Source organism: Marmota flaviventris, chromosome 11 (assembly GCF_047511675.1).
Source record: "Marmota flaviventris isolate mMarFla1 chromosome 11, mMarFla1.hap1, whole genome shotgun sequence".
In the NCBI taxonomy this organism is placed as follows: Eukaryota; Metazoa; Chordata; class Mammalia; order Rodentia; family Sciuridae; genus Marmota; species Marmota flaviventris.
In genome coordinates this window covers 71,791,286-71,807,935 of record NC_092508.1, presented here as the reverse complement: position 1 = coordinate 71,807,935, position 16,650 = coordinate 71,791,286, and the positions used below count along the sequence as shown (strand labels likewise).

The following is a 16,650-nucleotide window of genomic DNA, read 5'->3' as shown; positions in this document are numbered from 1 at the left end:
GTTATGCACAAGGACCCCTAACACAATAAAATAAGAGAGAGAAAAGGAGAATGACAGAGGAGAAAAGAGTTACTAAATGTCTGATCTCAGTAGTGAGTGGGTTGAAAATTATTAACTTACTAACCTTGGCAATGTGTTTCCTGATCAAATTGCCAGATATTTACTGTTTTGTCCATTGAACCAGTAGCAAGCAAGAGGGTATTGGGTGCAAAGGCACATGTTGTAACATACCTAGTAAATAAAAATAAACATTACGTATCTTCTAATTTTTTAATTATATTAATACAAAATGCGATTAAGTTCAGACCTGGTATGCTGGGTCAATGTGTGAAGTATATTCTGAGTATTCTGAAAGAAAACAACAAAAACAGCTTTAATATTTTCTCAGGCAAGAGTAGTTACTAATGAAGATTCACTTGACATACATTATTTATAGTTATGCATATTCTCATATGTATTCGTAGTAGCTAATATCAGTTGGAACTTCACTCAGTGAATAGCAAAGAATGTCATTTATAACTAATAGTATTATCAAGTACTGTGGGTGTGATGGTACATGCTGTAGTTCCAGCTAAGTGGGAGGCTATGGCAACGTGATCACAGTCGAGGCCAGCCTGGGCAACTTAGTGTGATTCTGTTACCAAAATAAAATTTTTAAAAGGGCTGGATGATGGAGTGCTTGCCTCACATGCAATAGGCCCTGATTCAATCCCCAGTACTGCACAAATGCTTATTTCACTCTTTTTCAGGCACCAGCATTATTGTCTACTGACTACTTTCTTAGACGGTTTTAGTACAACAGATCCTTGGCATTTGATGATTTTTTAAAATTTATTAATAGTAACACAAATGTGTTAAATGAAAAAAATATGTTTTTGCTATAGCATGTGACTTGTACACATTGTAGAATCAGTGAATAGAAATTGTCACTTATGGGTTGGGGATGTGGCTCAAGCGGTAGCGTGCTCGCCTGACATGCGTGCGGCCCGGGTTCGCTCCTCAGCACCACATACAAACAAAGATGTTGTGTCCACTAAAAACTAAATATTAATTAAAAAAAAAAAAGAAATTGTCACTTATATTTTGAATATACTTAAGTGGCCAACCAATATATAGATGTATTTAACTAGAACTTATATATATTTTACAAAGAAAATTTAATGTTATAACTTTTTTTGCAAATATAAAATATCAAAAAGTCGATGAGAGTGCTGGGGAAATAGTTCAGTGGTAGAGCATTTGCTTATCATGTACAAGGCCTGGGTGGGGCTCAACACCCAGCACCCCCCTACACACATATACACAAAGTTGATGAACTATTAAAGATCTACCTAATCTAGATTGAGTATTCTTTCCCATTTCCTTTCAGACCTTTCAGTGACTTGAACTTTTGTGTGGAGCATTAAAGTTTAGATTACTTGGCTTGACATGCTAATTGATTTGCTGGCATAGCTACTGTATAAGCTCAATCACTATAAGGTTCCATTCAACCCCAATTTTCTCTTGAATATTTTTCTATTTTTCTCAATTATATCTTTGTTATATGTAAAATCTTCATTCTTCTTCATACTCTTGGTCTTTACCCACATAGATGTATGGGCAGATCTGTGGATCCATTTTTCCAATTCCACAATAACCTGATCTTTCTTATGCTAGTGTCTCAATCTTCCCAGTCTCTAGGAATAATAGCTCACTTTCAGTTACACTCTCCAAATTCCCTGGGGTAAACATTCCTTCTTTGTTGTTATGGAGGCTGATATAAAAGTTTAACAAGTGACAAAGTAATTTTTGGATATTGGTGCTCTTTTTTTTAATCTTTATTTTTATTTTGTTTACTTTTTTTAAGTGGTGCTGAGGATTGAACTCAGGGCCTCACACGTGTAAGGCAAGCGCTATACCATTGAGCTACAGCCCCAGCCTGATATTGGTACTCTTAAATCTGTATTTCCTATGATCAGATTTTAAAATCTGTCCATCTTAAAATCATTATTGCAATATTTAAGAGCTTATCCCAGAAATAATTCATTACTTTTCTGGTTATTTTAGCATTTGGGAGAATGTATATACTATACTATTGGGCATACTAAATAGAAGAAAACTACTTTTTCTACCATGCCTAACTGAATTTGAAGTTGTTTCACAAACATAATTAAGGTCACACAAAAGATTTTGAAATACTTACAGTATTATATATTATGACAGACTTATCCACTGATCTTTAAAAGAAAAATAAAATTAATGATGAAAGTTTCTATAAAAACAAAGTACATTTATATAATTAGTACTCTAAATCACCTTAGTGACTTTTCTAGGTTAATAAACATAAGCATTTGGAAAGCAGTCTCTTTTTGTTTATATAAATTTTTATTTTAAAAATGCCAAATATAAAATCTATCAGAAATATATATATATATATATATATATATACATACACTTTATTAAAACAGTATATGCTATTTATGCTTCACAGACATAAACAGAACAAGCATCTGTGATATATAATTAAGATACAACTCCATATCATGTTAGTAACCCAAAAGGAAAAGATCATTACAAAGAAAAGTTATTACTTGCTACTTAGTTGTTTCAGATAACACTGTTCTCTACCATTGATATGGTTATACCCTAATTACTAATAATGTACGTATGGCTTGGTACCCATTTTTGAAAGTATAATTCCAAACTTGGTGTTGGAATAAAAAAAAAAAAGATAATACAAAGAAAAACACATTATTACAACAAAGTACACAATTTTAAAACAACAGATTAAAATTTTTCTATCTGGTTATTCCTCCTTGGAAGTAGTCTTTATGCCACTATTGCGAAAAAACATATCAGCAAGACAATTGTTACTACCCTCTGTATAATATCAATATTTGTACCTAATTGAAAGGTAGTTGATTATAGCCTAACCATAGGAGTCACATCTATTGCCAAGCTTAAAATTCCTTGTTCAGTAGGCCATCCATTTGTTAATGACAGATAACTTTAGAATCCTTGCTAATAATTCCAAAATAGGAATTACAGTTTAAAATTTCAAATCTAAAATAAAATACAAGAAGATGAGAAGCACAAAATGCATTCTGGATGTAGAAAAAAATTTCAAAACAGAGTGAATGGGGCTGGGGTTGTGGCTCCATGCAGAGCACTCGCCTGGCATGTGCGAGGCACTGGGTTTGATCCTCAGCACCACACAAAATAAATTAATAAAATAAAGGTACTGTGTCCAACTACAATAAAAAATATATATGAAATACTAGCAAGTAAAATTAATTGAGTATGTATATGTATGCTAGGCATAATTTATAGATACTTTTATTTAGTCCTAAATTCCTCAATATACAGGTTATTATCTCTAGAGTGTATAAAATTCTTAGGGTAAAATCCACTATTTCTGAGCATCCCTTAAAAAATACACTACATATTCCATATTTATCCAAAAGAATTAAAGTCAGCATATTATAGCAATTCATACACACCCATGTTCATAGCAGCATAATTCATAATAGCCAAAGTATGGACCCAGCCTAGGTGTCCATCAACAGGACAAAGAAAATGTGGTATATGTACACAATGTTTTATTCAGCTATAAAGAAAAATGAAATTATGTCATTAGCATGAAAATGGATGGAACTTGAGACCATTCAGACCAAACTCAGAAGGTCAAGGACTGGATGTTTTCTCTCATATGTGGTAGCTAGAGAGGAAAAAGGAAAAGAAAAGTGTGGTGGTGGAGGGGTTATCACATGAAAAGCAAAGGGAGATCAGTAGCACAGAGGAAAAGAACAAGGGGGTAGAAGGAGGGAGTGGGAAACTGCTGGAGAGGGATATTGGCCAAATTATATTGTTATATTGTGTGTATGTACTAATATGTAACAATAAATTCCACCATGATGTACAACTATAATGTACAAATAAAAAAATGTGGAGAAAATAAAACACTACATGGTGACATTTAGCAAGATGACAGACAGGACTGCTCAGTGTTTATCACCCCTCTGATATATCAATTTGAGCAAGTATCCACAAACAAAAATACTTTCATAAGAACTACAGAAACTAGGTATCTAGCTATAGCAATGTGACTGAGAGTAAGGAGCACATTAAACATTACTTTTGAAGATTTTATTAAGTGGAAATCTGGTCAACTGAAACGTGTGTGTGTGTGTGTGTGTGTGTGTGTGTGTGTTTTAATTTTAAGTGAATGGGTGATTGGGTGACGTGGCTTTTGGTTAATTGACCTAGGCCCAGTTCTACTTAAGTTTGCTGCTTCTAAATGGATGATAGCAAAAACTTCATTTGGAGCTGACTAGAACGCAGCCATGCTAAGTTTACATTCAAAATGGTCCCTCCCATCCACTTCCCATTACATTTTGTCTCAAATTCTCACTGGTGTCGAAGCAACAATTAAAAAAAAAAAAAAACTAAAAGGAAATTTTATCTTCTGAGACTACCACCAGATAAAATTAAAACTAATTCCTCTTTGATGTATCATTTGAGAAGCAGTTCAAGAGGCTAATGCAGGAGGATCACAAGTTTGAGCCTCAGCAACTTACAGAGTCCCTATCTCAAAATAAAAAATAATGGACTTGGGATGTTGTTCAGTGATAAAGCACCCTGGGTTAAATCCCCAGTACCTGGGGAGCACGGGGAGAGGGAGGATCATCATTAGTGATCTTTATGAGCACTGCATTGGGAAGACATAAATTGTTAGTTAGTGTACAAAGGAAAAAGAAATGGACTGAGTTTTGGGAAAGGTGATCTCAAGCCTCATTCTGTTGGTCACTACTGAGTAAAAGAAGGCTGTTCATTTAAACCATGCCTGATTCATAACAATAAAACTCCAGCTAATTTACTTATAAAATAAATAAAATGTAAATAAGCATATTTTAGAGGAGAAAGAACACTCACTTCCCATCTCTTCTAGAATAAGATTACTGGCCTCCTCCTACTACTACTTAAAAAAAAAATGACACATGACTAGAGAGTTTGGGGGTAAGATGCCATACTCAGCTGTGTGTGTGTGTGTGTGTGTGTGTGTGTGTGTGTGAGAGAGAGAGAGAGAGAGAGAGAGAGAGAGAGAGAGAGAGAGAGACACCAATTAGCCCTTGCAAGAGAAGTCTGCAGTGGACGATGTTGCCAGAGCTCAGGAGCAAGTTAGTTGCAAATAGTCACATTATCTACTCTATCTGTGCTATTTCTTTCTCATTGGTTTTCAACTCAAGACAAAGAGGGTTTTTTGTTTTTGTTTTTTTGTTTTTGTTTTCTTTCCTTACAACACCACTAGGGATCAAACTCAAGACCTCATACATACTAGGCAAGAGCTTTACCACTGAGTTTCATTCCCAGACCTTTCCACTTTATTTTTGAAACAAGAACTTGCTAAGTTGCTGAGGCTGGCCTCAAACTTGTATTTCTCCTGCTTCAGCCTCCCAAGTCACTGAGATCACAGTTATGCACCACAGCACCTGGCTCTTTACTTCACCTTTAATGCTATCTCCTATAGTTAGGTCTAGCACCTTAGAATTGATTTCAAAATTTCATGAGTTTTTCTAAATATAGTATATAACGTTTGAACAAGTTTTGACAATATCTAGTTTCTCCGTCATTTCTAGTCTCTTTTTTCAGTGTTATTCCCCTATTTCTTTTTGTGTTTATCATACATCCTATGGTTAGGATGCGGTTTGTCCCTCAAGGGGTTCATGTGTTAGAGTCTTGGTCCTCAGTATGCAATATGAGAAGTGGTAGGACACCTAAGAAGTGAGGCCTGGTGGGAAGTCCTTAGGTCACTGGATACTGCCCTCAGAAGGAATTAAAGTAGTCCTTGTGGAACCCTGAGTTGGTTCTCATTAGAGCACATTGTTAATAAAAGTCTAAGCCTGACCTCTGACACTGAAATGCTGTGTAGTTTCCTCTCTTGAAATGTGACCTCTTTCTTCTACATGGATTCCTGTCATTTTGAGTCCATCTACCATATGCTCCATGTAAGTGCCATGCCCTTGAACCTTCAGAACTGCAAGCTAAATACATCTTTATTTTTTTAAATAAAGTTACCCAGACTTGGGTAGTTTGACATAGTAACAAAAAAATGGACTAATACATTTTAATCTACTCAATTTCCTGCCTCTTAGAATGTGCTTTCTGTTCACCAATCCTCCTATATTTGCATAATTAATTTTATACTGCCTTTTACATAGCCACCCATATCTATGATTGACATACTTTCCCTTTAGCACACCTTCTAACTTGCAATTCTATTCTATTCTCTATTTTGCCAATTTACCTACTTAATATTCACATACCACCATCTTATCCTGTTTTTCACTATCTCCCTCTTTCTCACATGTATCCATTCTATCTTATCAATGATTTTCAGTCACAAATGGAGTCTCTCTCATTAATAAATTGGTTTGTTCTTGTGTATCCACATATTAGGTATGGTTTAAACATGTCTGTTGATTCTTCTAAAAAACTGAAGTGCTTTTTTATTTCATCAACTTATAATTCCAACTCATTCACTTAACTGAAATATTTATCCAAATAAATAAAAAATATTCAGAAAAACATTTGAATATGACTTAGAGCAACATTATATACCAAAAAACTTAATAATATGAACTTCCATTTATCCAGAATGACTGTGAAAGGTCATTTCAGTTAATGCTAGTTACCTAAAAGTCACATATATACAAACTGATAAAGAATTATAATGCTATAAAACAAACAAAAACAGTATTGAGTATCACTTAACGCTTTTTCCATGATTCAGAAGGTAAGGAAATGTTAGGATCTTGCAGTGTTAATAGGTTGTCACCATAAGTACTAACTATTTGAAAAGGGACTTAATACATGCCTTCAAGAACACACTGCCTTGAACATCCTTCTATACGCCCTGTTGCAAATGGGTAGAGAGCTTAGCACATTAAGACGTATACCCATCTTGTGAATTAAGCTGTTCCCTCAAAATAACAAAAGAAATCCAATTTTGTTTGAACTTTACACTGACTTAAATTCTAAGTCAAAGGAAAATTATGATTTTTGATGAACAATAATTATCTTTTGAGATAAAAGAGCCACATTAAAATAGTGGCAACAAAACTGTTTGGCTGACATATGACCAAGTGTGTTTTTTTTTGTAACAAAAGTTGATTTAACATTTAAAAAATCACTGTAATTCACCCCACTAAAAGAGTAACAGAAAAAAATTATGGTCATCTCAAAAGATGCAAGGAAAAATAAATCATCTGAGGAAACAGAAAACACTCATGATTAAAAAATTAACAAAAAAAACTGTTAATTGTATATCCCCCAAACCTACAATGATCATATCTAATAATGAAAGTTTTCCCTTTGCCTTAATCAATCAAACAACAATGGCTGTCATCACTATTTCCATTACCATAGCAGCATTAGCCAGTTCAGTAAGGCTGGGAAGATATTAACGGTATTAGAATTAGAAAGGAAAAGAAAAAAAAAAAAGAATTAGAAAGGAAAGGGGTTGGGGTTGTGTGGCTCAGTGGTAGAGTGCTTGCCCAGCATGTGTGATGCACTGGGTTCGATTCTCAGCACCATATATAAATGAATAAATAAAATAATGGCCAATTGACAACTAAAAAAATTTTTTGTAAATTAGAAAGGAAAGGATAAACCCACCATTATCTACAAATTTTTATACACAGAAAATCCAAAATAATAAATTTTATAGATAAATCCATTGTATTTACATATACATTTTCTTATATCAGTCACAACTTTTATAATGACAATGACAAAACAATTAAGTGCCTAGAAATAAGTCTAATAAAAGATAAGCAGGATTTCTACATGGAAGACAATTGTTGAGGGAAACTAAGACAAATAAATGGCAAAATACGCCATATTTATGGATTATAAGACTTGGTATCACAAAAATGTCAATTCTCCCCCCCAAATTTCAACTGATCAGACTTTATATAATCCCAACTAACACCCAAAGAGATTTATGTATGCGGAGCAGCGAATGGGAATCATTTGACAAATGATTCTAAAATTTACATGGAAGTGTCAGGAGCTAAGAACAGTCAAAATATAAAGCCTTATAAAGAAAGAGTGGTATTATAGCAAGGATTAACACAAAAATAGACACACTAGCAGGGTGAGAAACAGACCCACATATACATGGCACTGATTTCTAACAAGGGATCACAGTAAGTGATGATGAAAGAGTAATCTTCAGTAAATGGTCCTAGGACAAAAAGCCATATAGAAAGAAATGAAGCTACATTCCTAATCCACCTAATACACATAAACCAATTTTGTGAAAGGAAAAACAATGAAGGTTTTAGAAGATAAAATGAAAAAAACATCAAGACCTCAGAACATAAACTAACAACACTAAAATTATGAAATTTGAGAAGGCAAATCTAGAAGGTGGCAAAAGACATTTACAACACATATAACCAACAATGATTCATGTGTAGAAATACACACACACACACACACACACATACACATATTTAACAAGTCAATAATAAAAAGATAACCTGTAAGATGGGCTGTGGTTGTAGCTCAGTAGTAGAGTGCATGCCTAGCACGCGTGAGGTGCTGGGCTCGACCTCAGCACCACATAAAAATAAATAAATAAAGGTATAAAACAATACAATAATATTATAAAAAAGTTTTCTAAAAAAAGATAACCTATAAGAAAATGGGCAAGAAATATTAAAAAGCAATTCATAAAGAAGAAAATACAGGGGCTGGGGATGTGGCTCAAGTGGTAGCGCGCTCGCCTAGCATGCGTGAGGCACTGGGTTTGATTCTCAGCACCACATAAAAACAAAATAAAGATATTGCGTCCATCTAAAAAAACTAAAAAATTTTAAAACAGAAGAAAATATAAAAGATCAATAAACTTCTATCAAGTTCCAACCTCACAGTTTTTGGGGAAATACAAATTAAAACCATAGTAAGATAACCCTATGAACCCATCAGAAGAGCTAAAATTTAAAAGACCCACAATGCCAAATACAGGTTAGGATAAAAACATTACTATAGGAGTATTAATTGTTCAACCACCAGGAAATAGCTTTGGTTTTACCTCCACACAACAGAATATTATACAGTCATGAAAATTAATGACTTATTATTGTAATTAAATGCAATAATATAAATAGATATTATAAGCATAATGCTGAGTAAAGGAGGCTAGACACAAAATAATTCACATGGTATGATTTGTTTTAAAACAGTTTTAAAAGAAAAAAGCAGTACTTTCTACAACCTGAGGTATTGTAGTCAGAAAAGAACACTAGAAGGAGAGGGTTTCTAGAATAGAACCAGCAATATTTGATTTCTTGACCCAAGTCATGGTTACACACGTAGGCATCACAATAATTCATCAAGCTAACCTTTTATGCTTTATGTGCTTTTCTGATTATATGTTCCATTTTATATCAAATGGTTTAAGAAAATTAAAGAGCTTACCCCGAGACTAGCATCTGCCCATCATGGGAAAAAGCACAAGCCAGAACAGGAGCACAGTGCCCACTCAGTATACTTTTATACTTTAATTCAAAGCCTGCAATTAATGAAGTGAGAAAAATTAACAAGCTGACCATGCTTAGAATTTTTAAGTCAACCCTATTTAACTTATTTATTCAATAATCTTTAAACACCTAAAATACACAAAAATTAAAAATCCTCATGCAGCTCAGATATTGACACATTTAAGCAAATAACTGGAATGCAATGTGATTAAGAGGCTTCAAAAATCTCAATAATGAATTGAAAATGATGTGCTCAGAAAAGGCTAGACAGGGTAATTTTATAACTACCAAATTATTTTTAAAAATTTAAGCTATACCACAAACAATTTTTAAAAGAAAACGTAAATTTTCCAAAAGACTAAGAAATCCAATGCTTATAATTTTGTAAAATCTCACATCAGCAAAACATTTTCCTATTCTGTAAGTAACAATAACCAATAATGATTTTCTTATAATTCTAACATATCTGTAACACTCCTACAGGTATGGTTAACCCTGAAATCCTTTTTATGCTTTATAGAATTACTGAAAATAAATATCACAACTCTTACCTTTAACATAAACTAAGGAAATTCAATGTATTAGTGACAAATTATAAAAATAATTAAGAAGGTTTTATTATGTCTGATATATTTATAAATTTCACTTTTCCCACCCCAGGAGCAAAGAAAAAAGTGAAATTTATAAATATATCAGACATAATAAAACCTGCTTTGAAGTGTTAATGGTTCCTAAGGAGGATATCAAGCATTTAATTAAACAAAAGGTTATTAAAGCAGATAAAATTTTCAAGCTCAAAACAGGAGAAAAAACTATTTACCTGGAAGAGCAGATTTGGGCATTAAAAGCACCAGTACTATGTGCTAGAAATACAGTGAATTTCAAAAGCCTTTCATTTTAACTAACACAGGAAAAATATTAAGCTATAAATCAGATGAAGACTAGAAAACTTGCAATATGACCCTAATGATTTACATTGCCATGTATACAACCATATTTCTAACTACTCCTCCCCACAAATAAGAAATTAAAATAAGATGCACATAATTTCTTAATAAAAAGGCTTTAACTATACATTTATATACTGTTACATGTACTTTGTTTTGTTTGTTATACTGGAGATTGAACCTGGGGCCTTCTACCACTGAGCTACATCCCAGAAGTTCTGAAATAGGGTCTTGCTAAATTGCCCAGGCTGGTCTCAAACTTACATCCTCCTGCCTCAGTGTTCCAAGTAGCTGAGACTGCAGGCATGAGCCACTATGTCCAGCTTGTTATACTTAAAAGTTACTGTAAAAATATTTTACAATGTGTGAAAAAAACTTTTCTTTTGAATAGTTAGTCAGGATAAGTGTAATTTTGGAAAGCTCATATACATTATTGTATTTATTGTTTCTTACCAGAATTTCACTCTGTACAGAAAGAGACAGAAGGAAGAGTTAGGAGAGACCAGAAAGTAAAGGAAATTTCATCCTCACCAATAGGACATAAACTAAAAGGATTACTACAGGCAACCTAAGAGGCAATAAATAAATTTCCACTGAAAAGGAAATGTATTTCTTTCTTAATAAGCCATTCTCAACATACTAGTATAATTATGAATGACAGAAATGTAGTTTGTGATTCAACCTAAAGCCTATTAGGTAACAAATAATAAAACAATTTGGGGCATCTGAATCAAGATGGCCAAGTGACCACAAAATTTCAGTCTCCATTAAAAAAATAATGAATAAATTAATAAAGACATAAATGTACATGGATGAAGAGAATCGGTAAGGAGGCCATCAGCAAACTAGAAAGTGAAACCAATTTTGGGAAGGCCAAAAGCAGAATAATTGATGAGGCAGTACAGAGGAATAATAGCACAGAGTACAAAGAGAGGAGGCTATAACCAGAGAAGAAAGTTATTCTGTTCTAGAGAACCCCTCAAGACTTAGCTATCAGCAGCCAGAAAAAAAAAAAAAATCAGAATGACAGATATACACTTGGAAACAAAAAAATTTAACTGAAAGTCTGCACATGAGCAATCAGTGTCTGCCTCCAGTTCCTCCCTAATCCCATCCCTCAGAGCCAACACAAAAGCCAGCTGCTTAACCTCCCAAGCAAAATCTAAGGCAAATAATGATTGCACGGAGAGCCCACAAAGACCTTCACCCTCTTTGCCTTCCACCCCTTCACCTTAAGAGCCAATTACCCATGTCTTCATCCTAAAGAGAAGCCAGCAACAACAAACGCATGGGCACAGAGTATCTGAACATTTTACTGTCCAATTCCTTTTTTCTTATTTTGGTTCTGAGGATTGAAGCCAGGGGTGCTCTACCACTCAATTATATCCTCAGTCCATTTTCTATGTTATTTTGAGAGAGGGTCTTGCTAAATTCCCAGGCAGGCCTTCAACTTGTAATCCTCCTGTGTCAGCCTTCCAAACCCTAGAATTAAAGGCAAACTCCACTGTGCCAGGCCTTACTGTTCAATTCTTAAATGGAAATAGAATACTAAGGATCACCAGCCATTTGAAGAAGCTAATATGAATGAGAAAGATCAAGGTAAGCAAAAAAAAAAAAAAAAAAAAAAGGAAAAGAAAGAAAGAAAAAAAGGTCAAAGAGCAAACAGAGATGATCAGGAAACAGAAGGGTACTTAACAAAAAAACCCTACTAATTCACAGCTTCAAGATCTCACACTCATAAAAAAGATGCTATAAAGAGCAAAGATGAACTTTTAGAATTTGAAAATATGGTTAATGAGATAAAAATTCAAAAGAAGGTTAAAAGAAAATTCTCAGATTTTTTTCCAAAAAGTAAATAAACAGAATAGGAGAGAAATGGGAGAGGGTCAGGGCAGACATAGAGAATCAATTCAGGAGGTCTAGTTCAACTGTTGGGAGTTATAAACAGAGAAAAGCAGAAAGGGCATCATTAAAGAAATAACATGAAGGAAGAGCATATTCCAAAACTGAACAAAATAAGCTTCTACACTGAAAGGCTCACCTGAGGTGACAGGATAATGCAGGGGGGAAAAAAAAGCTCACATACTACCAAAACACAGTAACTACAATGAATAATTTAAAAATATGGGAGTAAAAATGTGTACAGAAATTGTTTTAAAAAATCACCAAAAGAGATGAAATAAATAAAATACAAACTGGTGAATAAGAATCTGTGTAACAGAGGTAGGGACCAGGTTAGAAGCAGCAGTGAACATACAACTTTAAATCATATGTATATATCATTTTGATTCAAAGTTTCTTGTAATTGCTTTCAGATTACCTTAAGTAAATAGGTAAAACAGAAATCTTATTCATTTCACAAATTATGTTAGAGAAAACTTGAAAACATACCTAAGACATGGCTAAAAGAAACAACCCAGATTTTGACTTGGCAATCCTGACCACATGATGCCAATCGAAAACACTGAAGTCCTTGTTCTCCATCTGAAACAGTACATTTGTTGAAACATAAACACAAAGAATTGGGGAAAAATTTAAATCAAAAAATTTCAAAATATCCGTTAAAGAATTTCCTTTTAAATAGGTATCTTATATAATGTTAAGCCTGTAATTTCTATAATAAAATGCCTTTAAGACTATAACTCACCAATATTGAACCATTAAAGTAGGGCATATTCAGCCAGGTCCAGTGATGTGCCCCTGTAGTTCAAGATACTTGGGAGACTGAGGCAGGAGGATTTCAAATTTGAGGGCAGCCTGGGTGACTTAGCTGGTCCCTATCTCAAAATAAAAAGTTTAAAAAGGGATGGCGATGTAGATCAGTGACAGAGCACCCCTGGGTTCAATTCCCAGTACTATAAAAAAAGAAAAAAAAAGTGGGGCATCTTCCAACTCAATTTTAGAGTTTATGAGTCTCCACTAATGGAAAAAATTGGGAAGAAGAATCAGTCATAAGAATATTCATGGTTTGGGCTGGGGATGTGGCTCAAGCAGTAGCGCGCTTGCCTGGCATGCGTGAGGCCCGGGTTCGATCCTCAGCACCACATACAAACAAAGATGTTGTGTCCGCCGAAAACTAAAAAATTAAATATTAAAAGATTCTCTCTCTCTCTCTCTCTCTCTCTCTCTTTAAAAAAAAAAAGAATATTCATGGTTAATCATTCCCAACTTAACTATTTTTAACTATTTTCTGATATGCCAGATTTCCTTCCCTTCACTCCTCTTTGAAGTACTAGGAATTGAACCAAGATACTAGAATAGGCTAGGCAAATGCCCTACTACTTTTTTTTTTTGTTGTTGTTGTTACTGGGACTTGAAGCCAGGGGCATTTAACCACTGAGTCTCATCCCCAGTTCCCACCCCCCACTTTTTGAGACAGGGTCTCACTAAGTTGCTTAGGTACTCGCTAAATTGCTGAGACTGACTTGGAACTTGCAATCCTCCTGCCTCAGCCTCCTAAATCGCTGGGATTACAAGCATGTGCCACTGCACCTTGCCAAATGTTCTACTTTTTTTTTTTTTTTTTTTTTTGAGAATGTCATACTCTTATTTGTTAAATTTGCTTTCTTTTATTTATTTATTTATTTTTTTTTTTTTTTTTAATTTTTTTTGTGGGTTGTTCAAAACATTACAAATTTCTTGACATATCATATTCCACACTTTGATTCAAGTGGGTTATGAACTCCCACCTTCACCCCATACACAGATTGCAGAATCACATCAGTTACACATCCATTGATTTACAAATTGCCATACTAGTGTCTGTTGTGCTCCGCTGCCTTTCCCATCCTCCACCCTCCACCTTCCCCACCTCTCCCCTCCCCTCCCCTCCTCTCTCTCTACCTCCTCCACTGTATAACCCTGAGGGTCTCCTTCCATTACCATGCAATTTCCCTTCTCTCTCCCTTTCCCTCCCACCTCTCATCCCTGTTAAATGTTAATCTTCTTCTCCTGCTCTTCGTCCCTACACTGTTCTTAGTTACTCTCCTTATATCAAAGAAGACATTTGGCATTTGTTTTTTAGGGAGTGGCTAGCTTCACTTAGCATAATCTGCTCTAATGCCATCCATTTCCCTGTAAATTCTATGATTCTGTCATTTTTTAATGCAGAGCTTTTAAGGACATCCCCAGCTTTTTTTATTTGAGATATGATCTTGCTAAATTGCCCAGGCTGGCCTTAATTTGCAACTCTCCTGCTTCAGCCTCTGGAGAAGCTGAGATTACAGGCATGCACAAGATGCCAGCTGATAAATCTGTTCCTTAAAAGCCTATTCTGTAATTCAGTTGGAGTAACAGTAAGAATTTATTTTACATTGATTTAATCAAAGGAAAGGGAAGAATTATATAAATCCAAAATAACATCAATTCAGCTCATTTTGTAGAAAGTATTATACAATTTAGGGGCAGTAATCAAATAAATTTGGAACTTTAAAAACAAGTCACTAATTTATGCTTAGAGAATTTCAGCATATCACAATATATCTTCCAGATTAACTCACTAGAATTTCCACCTAATATCACAGATGGAGTTTCATCAGAGGCAGTTTGGCCTCATATAAAATAAAACATAATTACATAGTATTAGATTTACATATTTGGGTACATAAATTTTTCCTACAGACTCTGTCTCACTAAAAATACACATACTATATTAACTCACAACAAATTTACTTCCATTTCATTACAAGTTTTTCTAACTCCATGAGACTTCCACATTTCAAAAGCATTTTGGTTTATGCAGCACAGGTTCAGACAAGGTATAACTCTTCACAGATTATAAATGTAAGCAATTCCTGATCATTTCTAAGTCTTTCATAAGGTGAAACATTTTACCCAATAAATAATTAATGGTAACGTATTAAACTTGTTAAGACACCTATTTTTTTCATTGTTTCTTGACTAAGTAGATCCTTTGTAGTTAATTCCTAAGTTGCCATAAGTAATGAGAATTCAGCTAAGACAATCGAAAATTATAGAACATAAAACATGCCAATGCTCAATATCTAAATATAACATTTAGAATATACAGGAAAAATATTTAAATCTTAATAATAATCCAATCCAAATGTTATGGTTTCTAGATGAGGTGTCCCTCAAAAGTTCTTGCGTTAATTCAGGAATATTCAGAGGTGAAATAATTAGATTGTGGGAACTGTAACCTAATTAAGTCCATTCTACTTTGAATGGACTAACTGGTGGTAACACAATAGGCAGGTGGGGTATGGCTAGAAGTGGCAGTTCACTAGGGGCTCTTCCCTGAAAGCATGCATCTTCCCTATGGCCCCTTCCTCTCCTCTCTCTGCTTCCTGGCCACCAGGAACAATGGAGCAGTGATTTTCAACCATGCCCCTCCACCATGATGTTTTGCCTTACCTTGGGCCCAGAGCAATGACATCAGCCCACCAGGGACTAAACCTCTGAAATTATGAGTCAAAATAATTGTTGTTCTTAGAGGGGTATTTTGGTCACAGCAATGAAAAACTAACACATCAATTTTTCTTTGCCACTTAAAAACTGAAGAGATCAATTATCCTAGAGCACAAATGTGATTATTTTTCCTTATTTGAGCAAAATTTCATAAGAAGAGCCAATATGTTGTAAATTTTATAGATATTAACATACACCAAATTAACAAATTAAAATTATATGCTTTATCTTTCAAGTAAGTAGTTTCCATAAATTCCCACAATAATCACTTTTAAAGTATATATCAGTCTGCTTCAGAGAATGCACATATTAGGCCAGTATCTATTTCAACAGAAGCACTGAAGAAAGAACATAGATCAAAATGATACTGAGAGAAATGTTACTTTGAAATACACTGTAAAGATAGGATAGGGATATGCATATTGCTTCAGAATCTTGGCCTTGGTTTAGTGAACCTTTCCTGACCTCAAAAATGGCTGATAGTTTACTCAAATACTAGCTACTACAATAATGGTATTTCATTGAAAATCTACTTTCAGATCACTCAGAACCAAAAAAAAAAAGAGAAGAGAAGAAGAAGAAACCTAAATAGTCCCCATGTTTATATAATTTTTAACAATTCATTGAGTGCCTACAAGATACAGAGAAGAGGGCTGGGGTTGTAGCTCAGTGGTAGCATGCTTGCCTAGTATGTGTGAGACACTGGTTTCGATAATTGGCACTTCATAAAAATAAATAATAAAAAAATAAAG

The 16,650-nt window shown here is 34.3% G+C and overlaps 1 protein-coding gene across 4 annotated transcripts in view; it reads right to left on the bottom strand.

The window, feature by feature from the left end:
* Wdsub1 (WD repeat, sterile alpha motif and U-box domain containing 1) overlaps window positions 1–16,650 on the bottom strand; it is a 72,734-nt gene that overhangs the window by 29,116 nt on the left and 26,968 nt on the right. For 3 of the 4 annotated variants that reach the window (XM_071619158.1, XM_027937978.2, XM_071619159.1), the window contains exons 4-8: window positions 12,863–12,955; window positions 9,463–9,556; window positions 2,183–2,216; window positions 308–348; window positions 125–231 (exon numbers count right to left, since the gene is read on the bottom strand). In XM_071619158.1, coding sequence (XP_071475259.1) covers window positions 125–231; window positions 308–348; window positions 2,183–2,216; window positions 9,463–9,556; window positions 12,863–12,955 — 369 coding nt within the window. The remainder of the gene's footprint in view (window positions 1–124; window positions 232–307; window positions 349–2,182; window positions 2,217–9,462; window positions 9,557–12,862; window positions 12,956–16,650) is intronic. The other variant, XM_027937979.2, reaches the window with a different exon arrangement.